Source organism: Suillus paluster (assembly GCF_016628075.1).
Source record: "Suillus paluster strain FC165 chromosome Unknown EDB91scaffold_30, whole genome shotgun sequence".
Lineage (NCBI taxonomy): Eukaryota > Fungi > Basidiomycota > Agaricomycetes > Boletales > Suillaceae > Suillus > Suillus paluster.
In genome coordinates, this window is record NW_024537590.1 from 400,160 (window position 1) to 422,615 (window position 22,456).

Genomic DNA, 22,456 nt, shown 5'->3' on the forward strand with positions numbered 1-22,456 from the left:
TGAAGAGGATGGGAGCGCTAGTAGAGGATAGAGCGGCGCCGGTGGGGCAATTGAACGAGAGGTTCGCGCGACATCGAAGAGACTCTTGAGAGCCCCCAGGCGCTGCCGGTCGGGAAGTATGAGTATACTGCAACGAATGATGTGAGTGAAATATGATTCAATGAAGCATACTTTTGCACGCACGTGATTCATTCCTTGGAAGAAATCAGTATCTTGTGTGTCTCCTTGACCTGGTATCTCCGTCTGGATAACCGTCAACAGCGAAAAGCATAGAGAAAGGGAATATAAGAACCTGATCATCTGGCGACTATGCGGCATCATAGGTAAAGGGAGTCTGGGGACAAAAAGGGAGCGTACCTTCAGGTTATTGCGTGCATTGTTCTAGACCAAGATGAGAGAACGAAGGGACCCCGAAAATGAATGCAGACTGGGTTTGTGGCCTGTTCATCAGGAGCATCCTCCGGCAGTGCCTCGTTCCCCCTGATCGCCTCTCTTTCACGAGGCTGGGATGTTTTAGGGTCCCTTCACTATTACCTAGCCCATCATGATCACTTTGCCTTACAAGGTCTGCGTGCGTATCGGATGCAGCCCGACATTCTCGTTTGGATGGGTTGTATTTCGTTGTACGGAATCGGATCATGGTGGACTTATCGCAGGTTGTCCAGCAATGTGTGGTCACTGATTCAATATAATGTCTCTCATACACACTCGGGCCGACAAGCACAGGCATGACTTGCTGTCAGCTAGATCGAAGGATGGAGAGGCTTCTTCAAGGTCCTGTCCTTCAACTTTGCTCGTCGATATCCTCGATCAGAACGATGACCGACCCTACCACTTATGGCTTGGCGTGGTGACGATATGCAACTGTGCAAATATGTATCTCGGTTCCAGCGAGTCTCGAATGGTCAGACGGATTGACTTCGAGTATGAAGCTACACACTCAGTCGCTGAACCCGAAAACCTTGACTGAAACCTTGTTTGTCATTGGTCCAATGTCACAATAATTGACTTGGTGCACGGGCTAATGTTGGATGTTGAGGTATTGTCTTTGGTGAGCTCCCTGGATCCGGGCTATCCACTCGCGTGTCTCTTCATGAACCAGTGCCATTTTATGCACTGTGAACGAGGCTCGGAGCCTGACAAAGGCGAGCGACGTGTTTACTTGGAGTGGGAAAGGTGCCAGATGAAGTTGTAAGCACTCAGTGCTTTGAAGCCGCGCTTACGACTTGATCATGGGCACTTGATGATGAGTATTTTTTCATGATTATGCCAGTCTACGCTATCGTTCCTCTGTTGCCCAATCTGTAATTGCAAACTTCCTTTGCCGTTTTCAACCGCGATTCCGCGTGGTCGTTACGGTATGTAGATCATTAGGTAGTTACGGACATCCAGCTTGAATCATGCAGCAGTATTAGAGTGAGCTACAATACCAATGCGAACTTGTATGATGCCGCCTTGCGCAGAGATGTGGCCTACGAGATATCATTATATGTATCTGAGATCTGAGCGCTAGCGCTGAGCAGGTTAGCGGGCGGCGCTAATGATGTTAGAGCTCAGCGGCTCCATTTGGAATTGCACTGCAGTTACAACGTCGCTCACCACACCGTGGGCCTCCAATTTAGCGCAGTCCATTTGACGAAGCTAAGCACAACTACCCTACCACTGTCAGTGTCGGATATCATCTCTTTCTTTCACCAGTAGGGCACGTCGAGAACAGTGCTTCTAGTCTGATCGAAAGCAGTCCCAGGAGAGCCCAGGAACGTGCAAGAGCATTGTTGGAGCGTCCAATATGTCGACAATATCCACACAGCTACGAGACTTCAAGGAACCTACCAAGGATCAGCTGACTTGCGTTTTCTTTTCAATACCGGAGGCGCCTCCTGTGCCTCTCAAGGACAAGGAGAAACAGGGTTCCGGAGATGTAGAGAAGATGGAGATCAACGCCATTCTAAGCTTTGGTGCGCAAGAAGTGGAAGACTCGTATGTGAGTGGCGTGTTCTTGCCTACGTGTGCTATCTCAATGTTTGATTGGACTCAGGCAGGAAAGCTACACTTGCTTCCACCATATCTTGCATTTTCCTCCCTGGATCGCAAGTCGGTCAGGTTCACATTGCCCCTCTCCACGATACGACGCGTCGAACGTCTTAATGCGCGTGCTGGAGTTTACGCCTTGAGTCTCTCCACTTGGCACGGCATGAAGATAGTAAGTGACTCTTGATATCATTCGATGCGTTCATTAACATCTGTTTAGATTGTGCAGTTGACCTCCCTTCGACCCACCGCCGACCTATTTTGCAGCCTCTTGCGGGAGGCACTTAAGGCGGAGCTACAGCGTGGTCAGATGAAAGCTGTGAAAGGCTTTGTAAAGACTTGCTACTCTGAGGAGCTTGTATCGCCATCGGGCGTCGCAGACAACGAGCGGGAGGATGGAAGTCTTATCACAGACGCCAAAGAAGGATGTCCACCTCCAGAGACAGAATTCCATGGCGGTCTAGGATTGCAGTTCAAGTTCCCTGGTGACCCAAAGAAGTTAATCATATTACTGCGTGCTTCATGCCTCGTGCTGACGCATTTCAGGCTGCGTGAGGCATCGAAAATCAAGCTATGGACGACATATTTAAAGAGTACGCCTCACACTACCTCATAATTGTGTAACATCTGAGATGATTGATGCAGATCACGGCCGCAATCTTACATTACTGAGATACCCGCAGTGTACTCGGTTGGTTCAGGTCGGCCTCCCTAATCGGCTTCGTGGCGAAATGTGGGAGACGTTGTCTGGATCTGTATACCTTCGTTACTCCAATCCTGGAGTATACCATCAACTGTTGTTGGACATTAAGGGGACGAACAGCACGAGTTTTGAGGACATTGAGAAGGATTTGCACAGGAGTCTTCCGGAATATGCAGGCTATCAATCTGATGAGGGCATCAGCGCTCTTCGTAGAGTGCTACAAGCCTATTCGCACAGGAACCCAGAAGTCGGATATTGTCAGGTATGTTTTCCTCGTTTTTGTCATTCATTGATTCTGATTCGTGTTAAGGCGATGAATATACTGGCAGCTGCGATTCTAATGTAAGCATCTCGCTTTCACGACACGTATGTCTTATATTGGTATAGTTACATGTCAGAAGAGCAGGCCTTTTGGCTTCTCGAAGTTCTGTGTGATAGACTTCTGCCTGGCTATTACAGGTAAGGTCTGCCTACAAATGTGCTGTTCTTCTGACTTAACGCACATCTAGCCCGACTATGCATGGCACATTGCTGGATCAACGAGTTTTCGAGTCTCTTGTGACACGGTGTTTGCCAATGATAAGCGATCACTTTCAGGCGGTTGATGTGCAGCTCTCGGTCGCATCTTTGCCATGGTTCTTGAGTTTGTCAGTGTGTATGACATCTTGTGCTTCCCACTGGACATGACTCGCTCTTCACAGGTACATCAATAGCATGCCTATGGTTTTTGCTTTCCGCATTGCGGACTGTTTCTTCTGCATGGGCCCGAAAGTGCTTTTCCAAGTAGGGTGAGTCGTTTCTTGTCATTACGAGCTTTTGCATAACTCACGAACTTGTCAGACTAGGTCAGTGTACCCCGTCACTGCTGAGGATCTCCGTCTGACTTCTAGAGCGAAGCCATCCTTAAGATTAATGGTGAAAAACTACTGCAGATACAAGATGATGGGGGCTTCTTAAAGTGGGTTATTTTCGATCCTTGACAACTTATGCTGACTATGACTAGCTTGATGCGCGAATACTTCGCCTCACTGGGTGACTCTGCGCATCCAGAGTCAGCGGATCCTCGAGCAAGGGCGATAACACGCTTCCAGGAACTACTTCTCATCTCGTTCCGGGAGTTCGCCGTGATTACCGACGAGACGATTCTCTCCGAACGCAGAAAGTACAGGAACGAAATCGTCAACAGCATCGAATCTTTCTCTAAGCGCTCGGCGGTCAGAAACCTGAAGACGCTCGGAAGATTTACCAAAGAGCAAGCTGGGTTCGTATACGATGCTTTGTACAAGGCCATGTGTGATGTCCCACCACCACCATCTGTTGCTCCTCCACCATCGCTCTTGGCCACGAATGATGGGACCCAAGAAAGAGCAGAGACTAGAATTGGGATACCAACTTTCCACGTTTTTCTCAGCGAAATCTTGACCTGGGCGCGGAACGAAAAGATCGTGATCAATGGTTTCCAGGTATTCCTTCGATTTTCCCATATTGATTCCTAACCTTGACGCAAATGAAGCAACGCATCGACCGCGAGGTTGCAGAACACGAACTAATAGACCGTCTCTTTTATTTTTGGGATACCTCGTGCAAAGGCTCTTTGTCATTCCAGGCATGTTTTCTGGATGAATTGAAGAACGCAGTACTCATGGACACTTCCAGGATCTCGTGTCTGGTCTAGACGGCGTGATGTTCAATGATTTGATGGAGAACATTGAATGGTTCTTTAATCTGCATGACAAGAACAAAGATGGGTACTTGACTAAGGACGAAGTCCTGACCCTCTCTGAGTCATTTCTTGTCAGTCTATCCGCTTTTTCTGATCTCTAAGGCTGACTAGCCGTAGTTCATTTTCCGTTACGAGATCGGCGATGCCTACCTAGGAGCCGTCAGCAAATTTATGACCAACGCTTTCGAGTATGGCGATAGTCTCCTGCCACAGCAAACGAATAGCGAGACCGGAGCAACAGGCCCTCAAGAAATCGGGCACAACCAACCATACCTCAACCTTGCTACGTGCGTCATCCCGTATAACCTCATATGATGAATACTTACATGTCACTTGCCGTAGATTCCGGATGGTGGTTCTAGCTGATGAGATCCTGGAGTCGTTCTTCGAAACGGATCTTTCTGCTTCATTCACGCTAGAGACCGTTCCTGACCTTGAGCTACCCCCGGCGTCAAGTGGCTTCTTGGGCGATCTGTGGTCTAACATCGCTACCCAGGACAACAAGAATATGTTCAACAGATTGAGCGATGAGCTTGGCAAGACGATAGGCAAGCATCAGGTACGGCAGTCATCACGATCACCACTCGTGAAAGTTAACCTACTACTGGCAGGTTATCTACCGCCCTAAAATCGGACGATTCACAAAACTCGAAGAACCGACGGCACGGGAGTCGCTTATCTCACCTTCAGCCAAAACTACCTTCTCGGGAAGCTCCTCGGATACTGTGGCAGTATCGAGCTCGCCTTCAACTATCACTCTCGACGCGTCGTCCATGCAGGAAAAAGGTTCAGCATTTTCTCCGATGCCCCATTTCAAAGCGGTCAATACGGCATTCATGGAGCGAACGCCGTTTGCGATCGACGACGCAGGTGATGATGACGATGATAGTGATTTAGACATGGTCCATGGCGAAGATGATGATCAAGTTCTGGACGAGGTGAGCAGTTTTCGTCATACCATAATTTTCGATGATACCCAGTACCATAGGTGGATGCCTTTTTGGAAGCACATGATTCAGGACTTTCTGAAGCAGACAAGGAGGCGGCAAAGGGTGAGATAGAATATTCGTTTGTAGACCCAACTTTTACTCACGTTTAATTGCATTCAGATCTTCTTAATGCTGAACCTGTCAAGTAAAGGGCGTTTACGCTGTCTAATCACTTGTAGTTTTATGTTGTTGCCCTGCTTTCCATGCATTTGCGAGTAATATATCAGGTGTAGGATAGTATACACGACAAGTGAACAATACTAGAACAACAGGGTTACCGGTGGGTATGCAAGATTAGCATGCGTATCTAATACGGCCATTCAGGATGGCGAACCACGATCAGCCCATATGCGAACTGTGAGATCTGGCTCGATCGAGCCAGACGCAATCATATTTTGCTGTGGATGTGTGGCCACAGCGACGACAACACCTGAACAGCCAATATAAGCTATTGTGCCTGGTCAAGGAAGTACGATCCTCACCTCCATGTCCTTCAAGAACCTGCACCACTTCACGACTTTGAAGATCCCATATATAAACCTTTTGATCTTCGCTCCCAGAGACAATCCATTTCCCCCCAGTAACACTGAAACAGGCTGCTATACAGAATTTCTCATTACGATGACCAGTGTATGTTTTCAAGCAGCGCGACGTGTGATAGTCCCATAATCTGATCGCGCTGTCATGAGCAGTAGAGAGGATGTACTTGGAATTGGGTGAGAATTGTACGTGTTGGCTGAAGACGGATTAGAGAACGAGATGAGCAGTGGCAGTTGACGGACATACCATACAGCGTCGTGTCCTTCAGCAAGGGTTTTCAAACATTGGCCAGTCGTGGTGTTCCAAATCCGGCTGTAGTCGCATAAGACAGGCAAAGAAGCTATCTTGTAGTACTCACATCAGCCCATCAAGAGCACACGAGACTATGAGGGTGGCATCTCTGTTAAAGTGCACGGCAGTGACGTAGTCGAGATGCGCATGCAGAGTCTTCATGCATTTTCCTTGTTTTAATTTCAGAAAATGGACAGCTGGACCCAAGCAGCCTTTGCGCACCTCTTGCAACATTCCATATTCGAACGTCACCATCACAACCTCCGGAGACAAGGAGGTTGGAAGCTGTGTTGTAATTTACGCAAAACACAAAACTTGTGTGCCCTTTTAGATGTTTCGTTGTTAATCCCTGTCTCGCGCTATGAGTCGGTCGGAGGATAATTCCGTCAGTGACAACTTACAGAATCGACGTTCCATATCCGTACACTGGTGTCATCAGAGGCTGATGCGAGATACACACCATCTGTTGACCACGCGATATCTGAGAGGCCTTTGGTATGGCCACTCAAGTTTCTGATTAACTCGCCCGTGAATGGAGACCATATTTTTACCAAATTATCTGCGGCTACACAAACAAAACCTATTTCAAATAAAACGACTCCTAGCAAGCTGCATACGAACCGCAAGATGCCAGCAGTGTTCCGTCAGGACTGAATTTGACGGCAGATATAGATTGCGTATGTCCCCTCAGTGTATGCCGGAGTTCATAATTTGGCCTTTCTCGCATGCCTGATGTCGCTGGTGGTGGTGCTTGAGGGACTGGTTGGGGTGCAGGCTGGGGAGGTGGCGGTGGGTGATTGTCTGGTACCTGAGGATCGTCCTCGGTTGTTTGAGAAGCATTATCATCATCGGTTGTAGAATCATCCATGCCAGCGAGTGGGTCCATGACGATTTCCACCAGATTTGAACTTGAGATGAACTCAAGATGATATTTCCAAGTTATTGATGGCGTTTGTGTATGTTTACTAACGCCTTGTGATTTCAACAAACCACAACAATGTCGGTAAGAGTTATTTTCTTTCCCCATGACATTGCCAGCTGTAGTGCAGGATCCATGCACTCCACCGCTCAATGTAGCTGCAATTTCAAGAGCATTTCACGTGCTTCCCAAAATACAGACCGTTAATTGTGGCAGTCTGAGGTGTATATCATCCAGAGCCAATGGTCACGGCAAGTCCGTTTTCAAGGATGCGAAGTCGGCGGAATTTCTTGCTGCTGTTGGTGATAAAGCATCTCTACCTTTTCTAGGTGGGATTCCTGAGGTGAGTTACTTAGATGTTGAGCACTCTACATGACACAAACCTCTACAGGTAGTTGTAACGGGCCGAGCAAATGTTGGAAAATCATCGTTGCTTAATTCTGTGGTTGGGCGTAGAGATCTTCTTTTTACCAGCAAGAAAGCTGTGGGTCGTTATGAACTTGGTGCTGTGTTCCGCTTATGCTGGCTTTGCGCAGGGTCGAACGCAAACACTCAATTTTTTCCGCGTTGGATCTCACCCTGGCCGCTTGGTCGTTGTCGACTCTCCGGGATATGGTGCCAGGGGTCGACCCGAGTGGGGCGCCCTTTTCAACCATTACCTAGAAAGTCGGAAACAGTAAGTTGTCCAGGCCATCTTGTGTGCATTTGATACCATGCTACAGGTTATGTCGCGTCTTTATCTTGATATCTGCTCCCCATGGTATGGGTGCTACCGACGAGGCGATGCTTTCCTCGCTGAATGCTCAGATCCAGTCATTCGATGACACCCGCTGGACCCTTCAGGCAATCATAACCAGGGCCGACGCACTAAAAACAAACGGTCGAACTCAAATAAATGAGATCGAACAAGATATCTTTCGCATTGCCCCAATGTGCTTACCCCCTATCATCACCTCATGTCCATCCGGGGGAATTGCTTTTGGCATCGATGAAGTTAGGAAGTCGATTTCTCATGCATGTGGAATTGTCCCTTAGAGGTGCGCAGCAACTGCCTCTTTGTCGTTGTGGGCAATAGCCGAGAGTGTTCTCCAGCGTTTATCTGATATATTGATAGGCTCGGATTACTATCTGAATACATGCCCTTCTCCAGCGGATCTTGATGTGGTGACTAGTGTTATAGGATGATTATTCTCCCTCAAGATAAAGACGGCTCACGCGTGTTCTGCAGCGAGAACGTGTCAGTTGCCGCACCGACGCTCCGAGCCTTCTTCCATTTGAGCTGTACACTGATTACCAGAAGCCATATCAGACTGTGCAGGATTGGGCCTTCTCGGGTCAAGACGTTAATTTCCCTGCATCGATCACACTTAATATGCGGCTTTGAATGTACAAATTTGCTCGTTTGGTACATTTGAACGTTCAAAACCCGCTATACTGCACCTACTCTGGAAATGCGACATGTGATGAGAATCCTGAGGTAATAGTGGAGAGCAGATGATCACATTACATAGTATTGACACGTACTGATTCTCAGGTTCGCTGCAGGAACGAACTACATTATTTCGTAAGTATTTTGCTGTATGAAGCTATGCCTACTTAGGCTGACACCCATACGCATATATATTAGCAATTGCGTGCTTGGATCAGTGCATCAAAAGTGCCCTCGTACGTTGTTTTACGCCATCCAGCCAACCTGGTCCTACACATGTCGTCACCTGTCATCCCTTAATCGCTAGCCCCCCACCCTGCCCCTGACCTATTCAACTCTGCCTTCAACGGCAAAATCCTGTATGGCGCCATGCCCTCAACTTTCAGTTTTGCAACGTGTACTGCTCTATTTTCTTCTATCCTTATGTCATTATCGCTACACTTGCCGTCTGACCCACCACCCTATAATCACACTCAGCCATCACATGGCGATTACTCCCTACGCAAAAATAAGCGATGTCAGAATCTATTGATCCCTGCGACATCCTCCGTCTTGATCCACATCCCAAACTCTATCTCCTATCACGATGATATTCCGCGTAGTACACACCGAAGGAAGCGGAAGGCACAAAGCATTCCTATGGTGGAGATTACACATCATAAAGCAGTAGAGCAGTTGACGCCGAATCGACAGCTTGTGAACGGTAAACACTCCTTTTGCAATAGGAATGCCTGCAACTAATGCAACGATACTATTCTCAGGTCAACGCATAGTGACCAAGAATAGCGTGGGGCATTAGTGTAAAATTTGAGGTAAGGGTGGACTTACTGCAATTGTTAATTATAGTTGATCGATAAATCCCTATCCAGCTCATCTTGCAGTTTGACACCGATTCACCTGGGCATCGACATCCGGCATTGCAGCCCATCTCCCCGTACTGCCCCTTTACTGCCACGGAACTTTTGACCGCCGCGACGTCGTTTACAATAACCGAGAGCTCTTCTTTGCATTGTGTTTTCTGATCTTATGTACTTGTGTCGCTAAAATATCTTCATATCGTTTCAGAGCATCCATATAGTACAAGATCCCTAACGGCGCGCGAGACGGTTGAAGGCGCCTATCCCCGGCTCCAACGAATTTCTCGTCCATTAAATTGTTTGTTTCAGAGCAGCCGTGTTGTATGATTTCTCGAGCTAGTCCCTCTTTGTCCGTGTTTCAATCACCATTAGTGTGGGTCACTTCATTGAATGATCTGGTAGGTGCGCTTCATGCCAGTGCGAGACATTGTGTCTCAGCCAGATGATTTTCAGGCCTTATTTGTCTCTAGGACTCACTGCAGGGCTGGAGCTTGTGCCACTAATGGAGTGGGCGGCAGTCTGAAATAGTCCTGGTTATTCTGACATCGCGACAGATGATGGCGAGTACTTCTGGCAATGTTTTCGACTGTTTGGCTGTGAAATTGTCCTTCCGCTCTTATTTACTGCTCTGTCTGAGGGCCTTGTGAATGATTCTGCGTTTCTCTGCCTCATCTCTGATCATCAATATATTGTTCGCAGTGTGTAGACATGATAGGCCATAAGATCAAATCAATGTATCGCAGATTAGCTGGGCCCGCTACAGCGATTTGGATACCAGAAGACCCCTGCGTTTTCCAAGTTTTCTGACTCGAATTAAACATGAGACCATAGTGACGTTAATTTACAGTCAAATCACCAAAGTCAGTAGCTATTAGACGCTTTACTCCATGTCAAATAGTAAAAACTCAACCACACCTTCCCCCGCGTTCTCAACCTTGAGTTCAGTATCCTTTCCCACAAGTAGATATGAACCATCTCCCTCTCTGAGCTCAATTACGGGCCCCTCGTTTTGAGCACCAACGCGCAACTTAACACCCCTGGCGTTACCAGGATTGTATCCCGAACTCTGAACGACGTGAATATAAGCTTTACGCGTATCGGTACTGTGGGTTGGGTGGAATTTATGCGTGAGGGAGACACCGGGATCCACGAGAGACGCATATGCGCGAAGTTGCGAGCGAATCGGGGCAGGGCCTTCAGCCTCCCTATCAAGCGAGACTTCAGACGAATCCGAAGGCGCGACAATCAACCTGAATTGGTTTCGCTTGTCTTCGTCGGTGAAATGTCTGGAAGAATCGGCGGTTGTTTAGTTATATTTAGGAGCGTCAGCTAGTGAAATCTATTTTACCTGGTAGAATACGCGGGTTTGCCCTTGCCTTCCCCGGGACGAGGGGACGCCCATATCTGACAGAAATGTACCTCTTGAGGGCCATGGGCTTTCTCGGAGTGAGAGATGCCAGTTCCCGTTGAGGTCATCTGAAGGGCACCGCGAGATAGTATTTCAGTGTTGCCCATGGAATCTTGGCTGAAGTGATGATGTCAGTCAACTATTCTACAAGCAATGATTGCAAGGGTGCTCACTGCTCGAGCGCACCACTGATCACGTAGGAAAATATTTCAAATTCTTGATGGCTGTGGGTGCCAAAGCCCGTACGAGGCGCCACACGGTCCTCGTTCAGAACACGGAGAGAACCAAAAGACTCGTGTTTAAAGTCATGGTAACTGCCAAGTAGCTGTATGATAATGCAATGAAGATTGAGATGAAAGCTCCGTACTTGGCGAACGAAAATGTATGAAACGTTTTGAGCCAACCATGATCTGCGTGACCTCGTTCAGCGTTCCTGCGCGGAATTATTTCCATGGATCGGCTGGAAGACATGGTAGTATGATGCGACGCGACAAAGGTTTCCAGCAACGATGGTTTGGTTCGGGCGAGAGAGGTCGCAGTGTTCTGGAGCAAAGCCGTAGGTCGAAAAATTGGAAACACTTTCACGATGGGATTGAGAGAGAAATAAGTTCTGAGGACATTGCGAGCTCCTAGCCTTGAATTTATAGCCAGAGGCAGCGCTGATATCAAATCAGCTTACTACCATCGTCTCAGGGGTTGATTAGGGGGTTCCCTTTTCTGGTCTTCCCTTACCCACGCATCCCCACGGGCTCTTGCTTATTGGGGGTTGGGGGTCTCGCTGTGCTTCATTGCTGACACTGACATGGTGAATATGAGGACCTAAAATGTCGTTCGATTCAGAATGCATGACAACAATTATCAATCAGAACCATGTTCTGCAGTGGGCCCCCAAAGCGAGTGTCTCGTCATCATCACAGTATGCTGGAGTGCATTCCAAGTTTGAAAGTCTAGTCGCACGGATTTGTAGCTCCGACTTCTACAACATAGCCAGGATGAAACTCGCGACACCGAAGCCCTGAAGAACTAAGCATCAGATTCAGTCCATGAAGACAGCAGTGACAGGGAGTCATGTTGTTATCTTCATATAATCTGTTAGTAATTATCTGTGACCACATCTGGGATGGGTGAAATATTTGTTGTCACTGACTGTCAGCAACAATAGCCACAGCTGCCTTTATATCTAAGGTGCCCTGCCTTTGTAGTTGGTCCAAGTCCCGTCGAGCAAACTGACTATTTCCTCAGGCGAAGGACCTCTTTTACTACATAAACGGAAGGATCATCGTCTACTGGTAATAAGCTCAGAAAACCGGCCCACCCGCCGATCTCTAATGTTTTGTTCCAGTTGAGACATACTACTGGCACCAAATATTATTGCATCACGGGGTTCTAGTGTGGCCAGCGAAGGGCCGCTTCTCCGCTTATGCTCGACCTGTACGGACATAAATCGGTACAGTGAACCACTGGCCAATGAAACACCACCAGCCAATGATACACTTGCTCTCCACACTCTAAATCCCGAACCTCCTGGCCACAAACTTGTCTCCATATTATTCGGTGATATCGATACTCTTATTTCCAGCGATTTTGAGTGGAATCTACTGCTTGTTATGTTTTTATTTCACATGATTTATATCATGAAACACATATTTGGTTCATCCACATTTTAATAAGCATATCACAAGTAAAAATTGGCTATTTAAAATAAATCTAATGACACAGATATCGAGTAGAACATTTTTCCAATCCATTGTATATATTTTTTCAACTCGTCAGAGTGAGATTTGGATGTGCTGCAGACAAAACAAAATGTTCTGGTGATGATATGTTAAGGCTACCGAGTCATATTTGGTAACCCCAAGCTAGGGTTTCCTAATGTGTATCATTGGCCAGGTTTCGGCTTCAAACAGACACCATCACTGTTTGCAGCACTGAGCTCACAAGGCTGCATAATTTTCTTGAAAATTATGTGGTGGACTGTTTATGTGTACTGCTATGAGGGGAAAATATATATTGAAGTGTTGTGCTGTGACAATCAAAATTTCATGTAGTGTACCATTGGCCGGTGGATGACTGTAATGATATGCAGACATGTGTAGTGCGTACTAATGACGTTCGCAGTGACTGAAATGCGATCTCCCAATTCTGGTACTTAGCTCGCAGTCATGTAGCCATCACGAAACTTTCTATATCCCAACGCCTGCCTAGCGTAAGACGATACTTGTAGCCGCAAGCAAGCCACGGCTAACAAGAGATAGTGTCAGAGGATTGTAAGACATATCGGGGTAGCTTGACACACGCAAGGAGTGTACCCATGGAATAATTTCCGTAGACAACGGAACAGTCTTAAAAGACAGAATGTGTCTGAGAAGCGTGGGACCCTGGGATACATGTGTTCCGCTCCAGGGCATTGTAAAGGCCTTCATAGACCGCTGGTCCGGTCCACTCATTGCTCTTGACAATCGTCACTATCTCTGCCACCTGTTCCAGGACGAGTTCAGTGGCTGCACAATTCACTTACTTCCCAATTATAGAAGTCACTCAGGCTAATTTCTTCGCTGGTGTGTTCCGTGAACCGAGCCAGAGACACCGATTAGAATTAGAGGCACATACAAAAGACATTCCTGATGCAGTTCATTTACATCTCGAAGCATCTCGTCATAAGGTACACTCCGGTCGGGCACACGGATCTTATGGGGAGTAAAAGCCCCAGGGAATCAGACTTGGAGAGCCTGACTGCAAGCATCTTTGAAGGCCAGTGTGAACATACATCCTGGAACTGCATAAAGGCAACTGACTTAGTGTCTATTGCGGCGGAGCCCTTGACGTCCAGCTGGTCAAGGTACTGCATCATTCCGGCCTCTCAGACGAGTGCCCCGTAAACCGATAAGAAGATGGAACATACCTCTTCCGAGATTGGCGCCATCGTCGTAGTTCCGGGCAGCATCTATCACACGTATCCCTTTGCCAGCACTCAGATTAGTCGTGGATGCGAATTGCGAACAAGGTAATCTATCGATTTCTGGCACTCCGATTAGTCGTGGATGCAAATTGCGATCGTTCCCTCGGCGCCACATAAACCTATAACTTTCAGTCGGATCCTCAGCCACTATCATGAAGACCACTGGACGCACATAGATCAAGGGAATTCGAGTGGTCATGATTCACCGGGTTGGTCTGCAGCATGCACACACTCTCGTTATATAACCATAAACAACATTCCGACGCCTGTGAGTAGAAAGATGCTTGAGAAACACTATTGCCAATAGGTACCAGATACACCGCCTGAGAGAACCGGACAGAACGGCTGCCGCATGCAGAAACCCTGCAGGAATAGACTGCAATAGACTGCGAACTGTGATCGGTTTGAAGATAGTGACGGTGCCGCGAAGCTTCCTTGTTTTCCTGATCAATGACAATTTGAACGTGCCTGTCCATAAGTATAATGCAATATGACCGATTTGTGTGTCCTGACATGTATTGGTAACAGGGAATTATAATGACCTCATAAGCACCCCGTGGCTGGTCCACCGAGCCATGAAATGAAGAGACAACCCGAAAGAGTTTCCGCAAACAAATTATCGAGGATGCATGAGAAGAGGTATAGCTGAGCAATAATATAAAAATGAATGTGTTGCAGTGAAAGAGTTGGTAGCGATGTGGGGAAGCCAGACAAAGAGATGCGATACTCCGTGTATTCCGACTCCGGGACGTTCGCGATGCGACCCCCAAGGCTGCGTGAAGCCGTCAGTGACTTGTGCGCAGAGCTACAAAATTACTCTGCAAGAAACGGGAAACTATCCCCAGAATCGAGTATCTTCGGGGGCGAGGTCCCTCAGCATGCGTAACATCACTATGTTGGATGTTAGGCTGGAAAACTGCGACACCAGTCAGTCTAATTGATGATGATGGAAATCGACTCGCGACGTACCCCGTTACCTATAAATACCTGAGCACGCTGACCGATCAGCATGTCCACGGCCTGTGCGACAGGCTTTGCCTCCCAGCTCAACTTCAAATCCTTGCTGGTGACAATAGCATCCCATTTCTTCACCTGCATGAGGGCCTCCTTGAAGTGTTGCAACCACTCCGCTTCCGCGTTCGTCATAATGTATACCCTTTTCAACTCCTTTGCGGAACCATACATGCGCCTTTGATCAGCAAGCACGTTCTGGACCTTCTCGACAATCTGCTCAATAGTTGGCAAACACGATTCGAGGTACATGTTCACGTTCGCCTCCGTGGTTTCGCCCCAACCACCGTCGGTAGGGACTTTGAACTTATCAGGGAGGGCAGCGAACTTGTTGAACCCGTTCCAATCTGAGGACCATTTGGCAAGATGTGTACAATGACCATCGAAGTCGCCTCGGCGAATGTGAAGAGCCAGTAGCCCGCGTATAGGATCTATCTCCTTTGCTTTTAGGATAGGACGGACGTCGTGTAGTGTCGTAGGATTTGGCAGTTGATCGGAAGGACTCATAAACGAAGGAAAAAATCGGAACGAGGAAGAAGTCTGCGCAAACAAAGCAGCATTCTCTGTGTATGCCCGAATAACAAGTGGAGACCACGAAAAGTCTGTGAGGACGGGCGACTTGGAAAGGATAGGCCAGATTGAAAGTATGCGTTTCGAACCAAATAGCCTATAGAAAAAGTTGAGAGGAGTGAGCACCACGACTAGGTGACTTACCAAATCTCAAACAGTTGGAACGATTCCCGTTTCATCTCAATACATGGGTCGTCTATGGAGTTCAATTTCTCCACCCATTTCTCAAACATTTCCAGGGCAGGTACATTAGCGTTCAGCCTAAGATGCTCGTTCACTTCCCAGCTGTCGATGATCGTAGGATTCGGGCATACTTTCTTGAAATACTCCTGTGAGACGGCACGAGGGGCAGGGTCCCCGGGCGGGAACGACGACCCTATTATGGGGCCTGCACAAGAGAATGACTTTGGCATGGGCGGGAAGGATGTAAACTGGAAACGCACCACCGATGATAGCTGACAAGGGTATACGCGCAGGTATGAGTTTACCATTATAAGTTGCGTAATCGATAGCATCTTGTTCCCATGTGAAATTATCGAACACGAAGCTAGCGGGCAAGGTTGAGCAAGAATTGAGGTTGTGGCAAGGTAGACGTACGATCTTCTAGTCGTATGCGCCAGCGCCGCATTCATCACCAGCTCTTGCATGACATTTCCCCATCCCGAATCTGGAAGCTGTGAGTCATAGCCTGAATGAAAGCGCAACAAATATTCATACTGATGACATGGTTGGCAGCCCAAAAGAACTTCGCATCACGCCCCTCTGGGAAAGGCAATGAAAGATTATGCTGCGGCAAGCGTCGTTCATACTCATGGTATTCTTCGTACAAGCGGCGGTAATGAGTGCTCTTCTTCGGGAGTCTGCTCCTCCAACCAAGATGGAGCGTTCGCCTTGGTGCGCGAGAAGAAGAAAAAGAGGCCGATCACGATTAGTCCCACTAAAAGACGTGAACAGCGCCTTGTCAGTGAAAATCGCGACGGAAGCGACCTGGTGTCAGAATTGCTGAGAGGCAAAGTCGAGGTATCTGACGACCTGGAGTGTCTGGCCTTGAATGAGTGCATGGTCGCTGTGGTTTCCCCTAGTACTAGCGTTTGCCTGTCGGGCTGTGTGCCACCCCGGATCACGCTAAATTTGAATAAAATTAAAGCGGCGCGCTTCGGCGCGCCCACCCAGCGGAGTGCAAACCTAGCGGAGTTATTTCTTTGCACAGGGAACTTTCATACTCCGTTAGGCTTGATACTCCGCTACTGTCTCCGGGCGTCTGCTATGTATCATGTGGATATGTGCAACGACAACGCATGTATCAAGTAAGTAGTATAAACCTCTAAATGACGTTGTGTTCTAGGCCTGTGTTGCAGCTCTCGGTCATGATCGTGGGCTCTCTCCAAGGCCCTGATAGGCTCTGATAGGTCATGATGGACCGCAGGCTGTGACACAACACGCGAAGAATGCCAAGTTGACAACCGCAGGTAGTAGTACTGTCGCGAAGCAAAACCTCTGCCACTGGAAGCACTTGTAGTGGCTCTGTTTCAGACAACACACATTTCATTACCCCTGCTTAGATACGGTGACCGGCAACAAACCTCCACACTTTGAACAACCTTCTTCCCGAAAGAGGCAACGACCTTCTGTTAGAGGGTGAAAGTTTCCAGATGATGGGGACTCGATCCTCGTGATAACTCGAACATGAGGTGGTTCTGGAAGTCTGGATTAATATCAGATCGATAAGAGCCAATTCCCAATGTTCTTGTCTAGTATGTCCTTTCTTCTTCCGACTTAGCCGTGGTCACAGAGTTCAGTAACGGGACTACGCTCCGAAGAGGAGAGACAATGACACGGGATGTTCAGTTAGGTTCTACATTCCCTCAAATATTGACGCTCGAACTACATGGTTTATTTATAGGACGTGAGTCTGAACCCCCCTCGAAGATCAACGGGCTTGTTCTCTATGATCTTCACAGGCGCTTCATAGATGGGGACGATACGAGAAACCGTGGGTGAATCCGTTCCCCGAGGTGGTACCCGAGCGAATATTGTCCAAATCGCCTCTGCTTCTAATCGGACCCAAGCTCCGGTCATCCTCTGAGACACAAACACATTGAGGACAGTCAATATCCCTATGTCTGTTGGTGGCGGACAGGGTCAACATCATTGACAATGATTGATAGGCTATCTGGAGGAGCTCTTTCTAATAAGCTCTAATAAGCAACCCTGAATATATATGGGGCCCTGGATTAATCGCTTTTACATTCATATGCGAACGATCGCGATGTGCACATAACGAGAATCTGCGCACGATAATATGACTTCAAACCCATGGAAGGTTCGATCTAGGACTCGTGCTCGCCACTCCCACCCACAGTTACACGCAATGAATGCACGGTATCAAGAGAGAGAGAAAGTCCAGGCGTCGTGTGAAATCGGCTCGACATGCCGATAGCATGGAAAAGGTGAAGCTTGAAATGCGTCCCAAATGTGTCAGCATCATTGCACCACACCCTTCACAATGATGCAAACAGCATACAACGGAATGACCTGCTTGAGGCGGGAGTGCCCATAGAGGAATATGCTCCACCGATCTGAAGCAGCCTTTATGATAGGTGACCCCGAGGGAATCGTCCTATAGAACTTCAAGGGTTCGTTGTAGTGCCAGACACGGCCAGTCTTGAAATAGACATAGAATTTCTATGTCGATAGGCTCAGCGCTCAGTGGATGGATCTCTACCCGATCACCTCGATGTTACTACTCTCTACAAGGATATAGGTGCTCTCAGGCTTGAATAGCACATGAATGCTCCCATGCCATATTTGAATGGAACAGGTGAGTGCGACTGAACGGAGTTGCATTGCACTGACACCGAAAGGACTAGGGATACAACACAAGCGCAAACTCTTCCATTTTTACGCACGTTCCTCATTGTTAGCGTCATGAATGACCTTGCTAGTACAAGTTTAGCATGGGCTAGAATTTTCAAAAGGCTCTACGGCACCGTACCCAAGAATACGCAGTTTACAAGAATACGCAGGCACCCTAGAAAGTGTAAGGTGCCGAAGTATTGCAATGCGGCCTGTATATACTTACTCGCTTCAGCCTGCAGGCCCGACCGACCGTATATCATAGTGAAATGGGGTCGAGTGAAAGAATCACAAGCATCCCGTTTTCTGAAATTGAAACATGAGACACACCCATGCAACCGTGGTCTCGCTGCACGATGGTCACAGAAACAAACGGGAACGATGAGAAGGTTTGAAAATAAGGTGCTTACAGGGTCGGACGGCCGCGGTCGATAGTCCGAGCGCATTGCATGCGCACCGTCTGAAACTAGCAGAGGCGCAAGAAGCCTTCTGCCTCGAGGCCTCTAGCCACTATTCTTGATGCTGTCGTGTCCTCGTAGCCAAGTTTCGGTGGGGTTTCACCGAGCAGGTATTGCGTCATCTCCGTAGACGTAGCATCAGTACAGCGAGGTGTTTACTCACGCCCAGGATATTCGTCCCATGCTGTAATGCATGACGGCCCAATTGGTAGTGGTGGTGGTGGTGGTGACGCCGATGATGATGATATGCTCCACGGGCATAAAAGTTCTGGACTGGTGACCAACATGCAAATATATGACGACCTCCGACGCTCCACCGCAATTTCTCCTCCTATAACAGAATTAGCAAAGCTAAGAAAACATACAAGTAAATAAGAAACCCACAGCTCTTCCCACCGTCGCTCGTTCCTGCAGTGATGATGATCGTGATGATGATATGCTGACCTCACGCCACAAACGCACGGATATTTGCGCTGGCGACCAAAGGTGAGTACACAATCATTGACCTCGGACCTCAGTAAGTCTGTTTCTGTAGCGAAGCCAAGAAGGCGTAATCCAGATGTACAAGTAAACGAGAAACTCACAGCGCTTCCCACCGTCACCCGTTCCTGCAATGTCTCGCGATATCGGTCCGATTGTTACACCCTCTAGACTATTCGGCACACTCACGTTCATACGATGGAGAACATCAATTTCATGATGGTCGGATGACTGCGGATCGATGAAGACGATGACCTCGGATGGTAGATGGCCGAAGTTCCTCGAAGCTCTCTCGCGACAATTCGTGTTTTTTTTTTCTTAGACAACTAAACATAGTGCTCCGTAGTGTTTCCCATCTGCTTCCTGATTGAAAGAACGAGATCGAAAATCAATTTAGACATTAGGAGCGTGTAAGCGCCCGTGGAGTGCGGTCAGTCGAGGGGTAAACAGGGCAAACCCGAGCACGGATTTGAGCTGAATGGAGAATGCTGTAGTTCTTGACGTGAGTGCGAAGCCAAAGTGCCGTCTCCTTGCACGTATAGCTCGGTAGGCCATGGGAATGATGATGAGCCTTTCAATTGAATTGAATTGGCATACTTCGTTCGAGGCAGGGTAGAAGGTTCTAACCGCGCGGCAGAAGCCATGTGGTCCACACACCATATCGACGGGCTTTTGCTGTCAAAGGGCCATCTGTTGTGGACTTCTACAGATCAGATAATCGTGATCAAGTCGGCAGCTGCAGGGCTCTTGTCTTTACGTTCCCGTGAGGCTTTCCCCATCGCTAAGTAAGCGCCGACGGAGGGTTCTTATTGGTGGAGAGGACTCGGCTATCATGTAGAACGGCATATCCCAGAATGAGCGCTCACGGTGAGCTGGTCAAATGGCGACCAAGTATATAGATAGGTTGAAACCATTTCTCACAGGAGCGGTATACTGCAGTGCACTAGAAGGACACTTCTCTCACACCGCACGGGGATCATTATGTATTCGATACGATCGATGAGTTCATGCTAATCAACCAGACATTCATAATTTGGTGTTTGACAGGCACCTGGTCGCCTTCACGCTGCGTTGCCTGACGGGAAAGTGCGGATAGGGGAAGGGAGGTACGCCATATTCTAGGCAGGTACTGTCAGCCAGCATCTAGTGCGGGGATACGCGCCTGAGTAAAAGTTATGGCAACTCTATCGTATTGATCCAGGCAAGCAGGATGAGAAAACCTACTACCAATCTCCTTGAACCTCGTGGGTAGTACTCGCATAAGGTGCGGAGATCGAGACTGTTCACCCTGCTCTGCTCCGTTGCTTTGCCTAACGGGACTGAGAAGGTCTTTTGGAGCATGTGAACGAAGCCTCGAATCACTGCCGCACGTCGTTGTCATTATTGTACGATATGTACGGCATAGTCTCTCAGAGCATATGCTTCTTCGTCTTTTTCGGGGAGTTTCGAGGAAAGAAGACCTTGGAAGCATTCCGGACTCGGATAGTGAATTACCGGATGAGCGTCAAACTGTGGGGTAGCATCGAGTCCGATCATTAGCAACTTGGAGAGAGCCTGTGCTGAACTGTGCAGCGAGTGGGTCACTGCCACGTCGGTCCCGTATCTTGAAGAGAAAAACTATCTATATTTGCTTGTGAGGCACTTGCCAAATTATTCCCGGAGTGGATCACAAGGGGAGAAATGACACGGTTGCTCATTTGCACCCAGAAGACCAGAGTCCGTCCTCGACGTGGGAGTAGGAGAGGCCAAAGAGTGCTAATGATGCTCCGGGGCTACGGAAGCTGAACCGAAAGCGAATACCAGAGTAACACAAGACAAGGTCACTGAGTAGAGTAGCACAGCCAATTCCCATGCCATATCTCATTCTGGGTGCTAGATCCGCAGAACGTCATATCATCTTCGTTGTAAAAACAGATAGCGTCTGGTGACAAGACTCTGTATTGAAGTCGTTTGGTATGATGGTACATAGTAGTGAGCTAATATGGTATAATTAACAAGTATTGATAAAGTACAGAAACAAACTCATACCCTCCGTTGGTGGTACATAGTATGGGAAATGAGTATGTACGATATGGAAAATGAATGAAAAATAATTGTGGGTTATCATACAACGATGCAAATGCTGGGGTCATGATCGTCATAAGAGTGGAGAGCCAAGCGTAAGATGAAGAAGAAGAAAATGGGTCGGTGCAAGAAGTAGCCGGTCATTCGAAATTGTATTCGACCGCTATCCGACATGCCTCAGATATATGAGGAGTGAGACCATGTTGTCGCAGGCTTTGTCTGGATGAGAAAGGGGTATCGCACGCCGTACATGGATGGCCGAGTAATCTGGATGGGCTCTGAGGATCCCGCGAGCGCGATCTTTTTGGACTGTGCGAGACCTGATATTGGGTGTGAGCTACTAAAGTCCGAGGAGTACAACGATGAAGACTTACAATATCATCGTCCGTCTGATTTTGATTCAACTTTCGTTTCAATGATGATGAGCGAGGCTCTGTAGATTTTGTGAGTAAAGAACAACGGACTGCGGGGAAAAGAACATACCAGGTGAAGCGCTTATGGCTTTGGTCAAATGATCTCTCCAATTCTGTATCCGCTTCATGCGAACATCGTATGTATCATCTGTCCACACCACAGGTTCTCTATCCTGGGAAGAATCGGGAGGTGTGGCGAAAGAGGAGCAATATGATGAGCAGTCCTCGTCTTCTGAGTCAGATGTTGAGGGATATGATGATCCAGAAGAGAAGCCAGATGAGCTGGAGTCGATGAGGGATGATATGCGAGGTGGAGGAGGTGAAGCCTCTACGAGCTGGATGATCTGTATTGCGTGTGGTTGGCGGACATAGAGATGACCTGGGTTGACCTTTTCATTGTATGGATCGAAAGGTGAGACACCAATAGATGATTGAGATGTTGAGGGGTGTAGCATGATATGGTGGAACATCTGTGTGGGGGAGGAGGAGTGTCGAATATTCGAATGAAGTTTGCCTTAAATTTGAAGGGAGAAAGGCCACGCGAGTGACATGCATATTCGATTGCAGTTTTAAAATGTTGTGGCAGCTGTTCGAAAAAAAAGCGAAGCAGAGCCCTGAGAAGCGAGAGAAACCTGGGGATCGGGCGATAAACAGCGAGATGCACAAATTAGGTAATACTTCTCTTGGCGGTATCCAAATTAGGTATGATGAATATCTGAGATCTTATTTCCTTTTTAAGTTGTTCTACTTCCCAT

At 47.9% G+C, this 22,456-nt stretch overlaps 9 protein-coding genes across 9 annotated transcripts; 3 read left to right on the forward strand and 6 right to left on the reverse strand.

Moving 5' to 3' along the window:
* Positions 1 to 1,586: 1,586 nt before the first annotated feature.
* On the forward strand, positions 1,587 to 5,663 carry EDB91DRAFT_1137451 (rab-GTPase-TBC domain-containing protein). The gene is made up of 19 exons (XM_041318866.1): positions 1,587 to 1,984; positions 2,039 to 2,203; positions 2,252 to 2,529; positions 2,578 to 2,624; positions 2,677 to 2,996; positions 3,045 to 3,076; positions 3,122 to 3,193; positions 3,244 to 3,381; positions 3,436 to 3,522; positions 3,558 to 3,560; positions 3,630 to 3,692; positions 3,738 to 4,197; positions 4,248 to 4,340; positions 4,391 to 4,528; positions 4,575 to 4,744; positions 4,800 to 5,016; positions 5,069 to 5,395; positions 5,446 to 5,509; positions 5,567 to 5,663. The coding sequence occupies exons 1-19, from the start codon at positions 1,790 to 1,792 to the stop codon at positions 5,593 to 5,595; spliced, it is 2,898 nt and encodes a 965-aa protein (XP_041176638.1). The 5' UTR covers positions 1,587 to 1,789; the 3' UTR covers positions 5,596 to 5,663.
* A 103-nt stretch (positions 5,664 to 5,766) lies between these two features.
* EDB91DRAFT_1249105 (WD40 repeat-like protein) lies at positions 5,767 to 7,163 on the reverse strand (the record flags this gene model as incomplete). The annotated part of the gene is made up of 7 exons (XM_041323026.1): positions 5,767 to 5,876; positions 5,929 to 6,182; positions 6,233 to 6,298; positions 6,345 to 6,447; positions 6,500 to 6,626; positions 6,679 to 6,842; positions 6,899 to 7,163. 7 exons carry the CDS (start codon positions 7,161 to 7,163, stop codon positions 5,767 to 5,769), a joined length of 1,089 nt encoding a protein of 362 aa, XP_041176639.1.
* Positions 7,164 to 7,302: 139 nt separating this feature from the next.
* On the forward strand, positions 7,303 to 8,231 carry EDB91DRAFT_1249106 (P-loop containing nucleoside triphosphate hydrolase protein; the record flags this gene model as incomplete). The annotated part of the gene is made up of 4 exons (XM_041323027.1): positions 7,303 to 7,539; positions 7,588 to 7,680; positions 7,733 to 7,872; positions 7,919 to 8,231. The coding sequence occupies 4 exons, from the start codon at positions 7,303 to 7,305 to the stop codon at positions 8,229 to 8,231; spliced, it is 783 nt and encodes a 260-aa protein (XP_041176640.1).
* Positions 8,232 to 8,832: 601 nt separating this feature from the next.
* EDB91DRAFT_442150 (uncharacterized protein) lies at positions 8,833 to 9,544 on the forward strand. The gene is made up of 3 exons (XM_041327282.1): positions 8,833 to 9,328; positions 9,387 to 9,437; positions 9,495 to 9,544. Exons 1-2 carry the CDS (start codon positions 8,995 to 8,997, stop codon positions 9,422 to 9,424), a joined length of 372 nt encoding a protein of 123 aa, XP_041176641.1. The 5' UTR covers positions 8,833 to 8,994; the 3' UTR covers positions 9,425 to 9,437; positions 9,495 to 9,544.
* Positions 9,545 to 9,957: 413 nt separating this feature from the next.
* On the reverse strand, positions 9,958 to 11,557 carry EDB91DRAFT_442086 (RmlC-like cupin domain-containing protein). Its single transcript, XM_041327281.1, has 4 exons — positions 11,258 to 11,557; positions 11,064 to 11,204; positions 10,831 to 11,007; positions 9,958 to 10,768 (listed from the first exon to the last, which is right to left on the reverse strand). The coding sequence occupies exons 1-4, from the start codon at positions 11,359 to 11,361 to the stop codon at positions 10,363 to 10,365; spliced, it is 828 nt and encodes a 275-aa protein (XP_041176642.1). The 5' UTR covers positions 11,362 to 11,557; the 3' UTR covers positions 9,958 to 10,362.
* Positions 11,558 to 12,808: 1,251 nt separating this feature from the next.
* Positions 12,809 to 14,048, reverse strand: EDB91DRAFT_1336963 (uncharacterized protein; the record flags this gene model as incomplete). Its single annotated transcript, XM_041325559.1, has 6 exons — positions 12,809 to 13,131; positions 13,278 to 13,368; positions 13,409 to 13,445; positions 13,501 to 13,577; positions 13,658 to 13,749; positions 13,793 to 14,048. The coding sequence occupies 6 exons, from the start codon at positions 14,046 to 14,048 to the stop codon at positions 13,040 to 13,042; spliced, it is 645 nt and encodes a 214-aa protein (XP_041176643.1). The 3' UTR covers positions 12,809 to 13,039.
* Positions 14,049 to 14,524: 476 nt separating this feature from the next.
* Positions 14,525 to 16,491, reverse strand: EDB91DRAFT_1288158 (uncharacterized protein; the record flags this gene model as incomplete). Its single annotated transcript, XM_041324815.1, has 7 exons — positions 14,525 to 14,765; positions 14,819 to 15,527; positions 15,575 to 15,818; positions 15,874 to 15,977; positions 16,028 to 16,097; positions 16,148 to 16,280; positions 16,357 to 16,491. 7 exons carry the CDS (start codon positions 16,489 to 16,491, stop codon positions 14,685 to 14,687), a joined length of 1,476 nt encoding a protein of 491 aa, XP_041176644.1. The 3' UTR covers positions 14,525 to 14,684.
* A 2,327-nt stretch (positions 16,492 to 18,818) lies between these two features.
* On the reverse strand, positions 18,819 to 19,521 carry EDB91DRAFT_442369 (uncharacterized protein). The gene is made up of 2 exons (XM_041327283.1): positions 19,414 to 19,521; positions 18,819 to 19,352 (listed from the first exon to the last, which is right to left on the reverse strand). The coding sequence occupies exons 1-2, from the start codon at positions 19,417 to 19,419 to the stop codon at positions 18,900 to 18,902; spliced, it is 459 nt and encodes a 152-aa protein (XP_041176645.1). The 5' UTR covers positions 19,420 to 19,521; the 3' UTR covers positions 18,819 to 18,899.
* A 1,556-nt stretch (positions 19,522 to 21,077) lies between these two features.
* Positions 21,078 to 22,294, reverse strand: EDB91DRAFT_1223792 (uncharacterized protein). The gene is made up of 3 exons (XM_041320943.1): positions 21,772 to 22,294; positions 21,663 to 21,721; positions 21,078 to 21,608 (listed from the first exon to the last, which is right to left on the reverse strand). The coding sequence occupies exons 1-3, from the start codon at positions 22,169 to 22,171 to the stop codon at positions 21,429 to 21,431; spliced, it is 639 nt and encodes a 212-aa protein (XP_041176646.1). The 5' UTR covers positions 22,172 to 22,294; the 3' UTR covers positions 21,078 to 21,428.
* Positions 22,295 to 22,456: the final 162 nt, after the last annotated feature.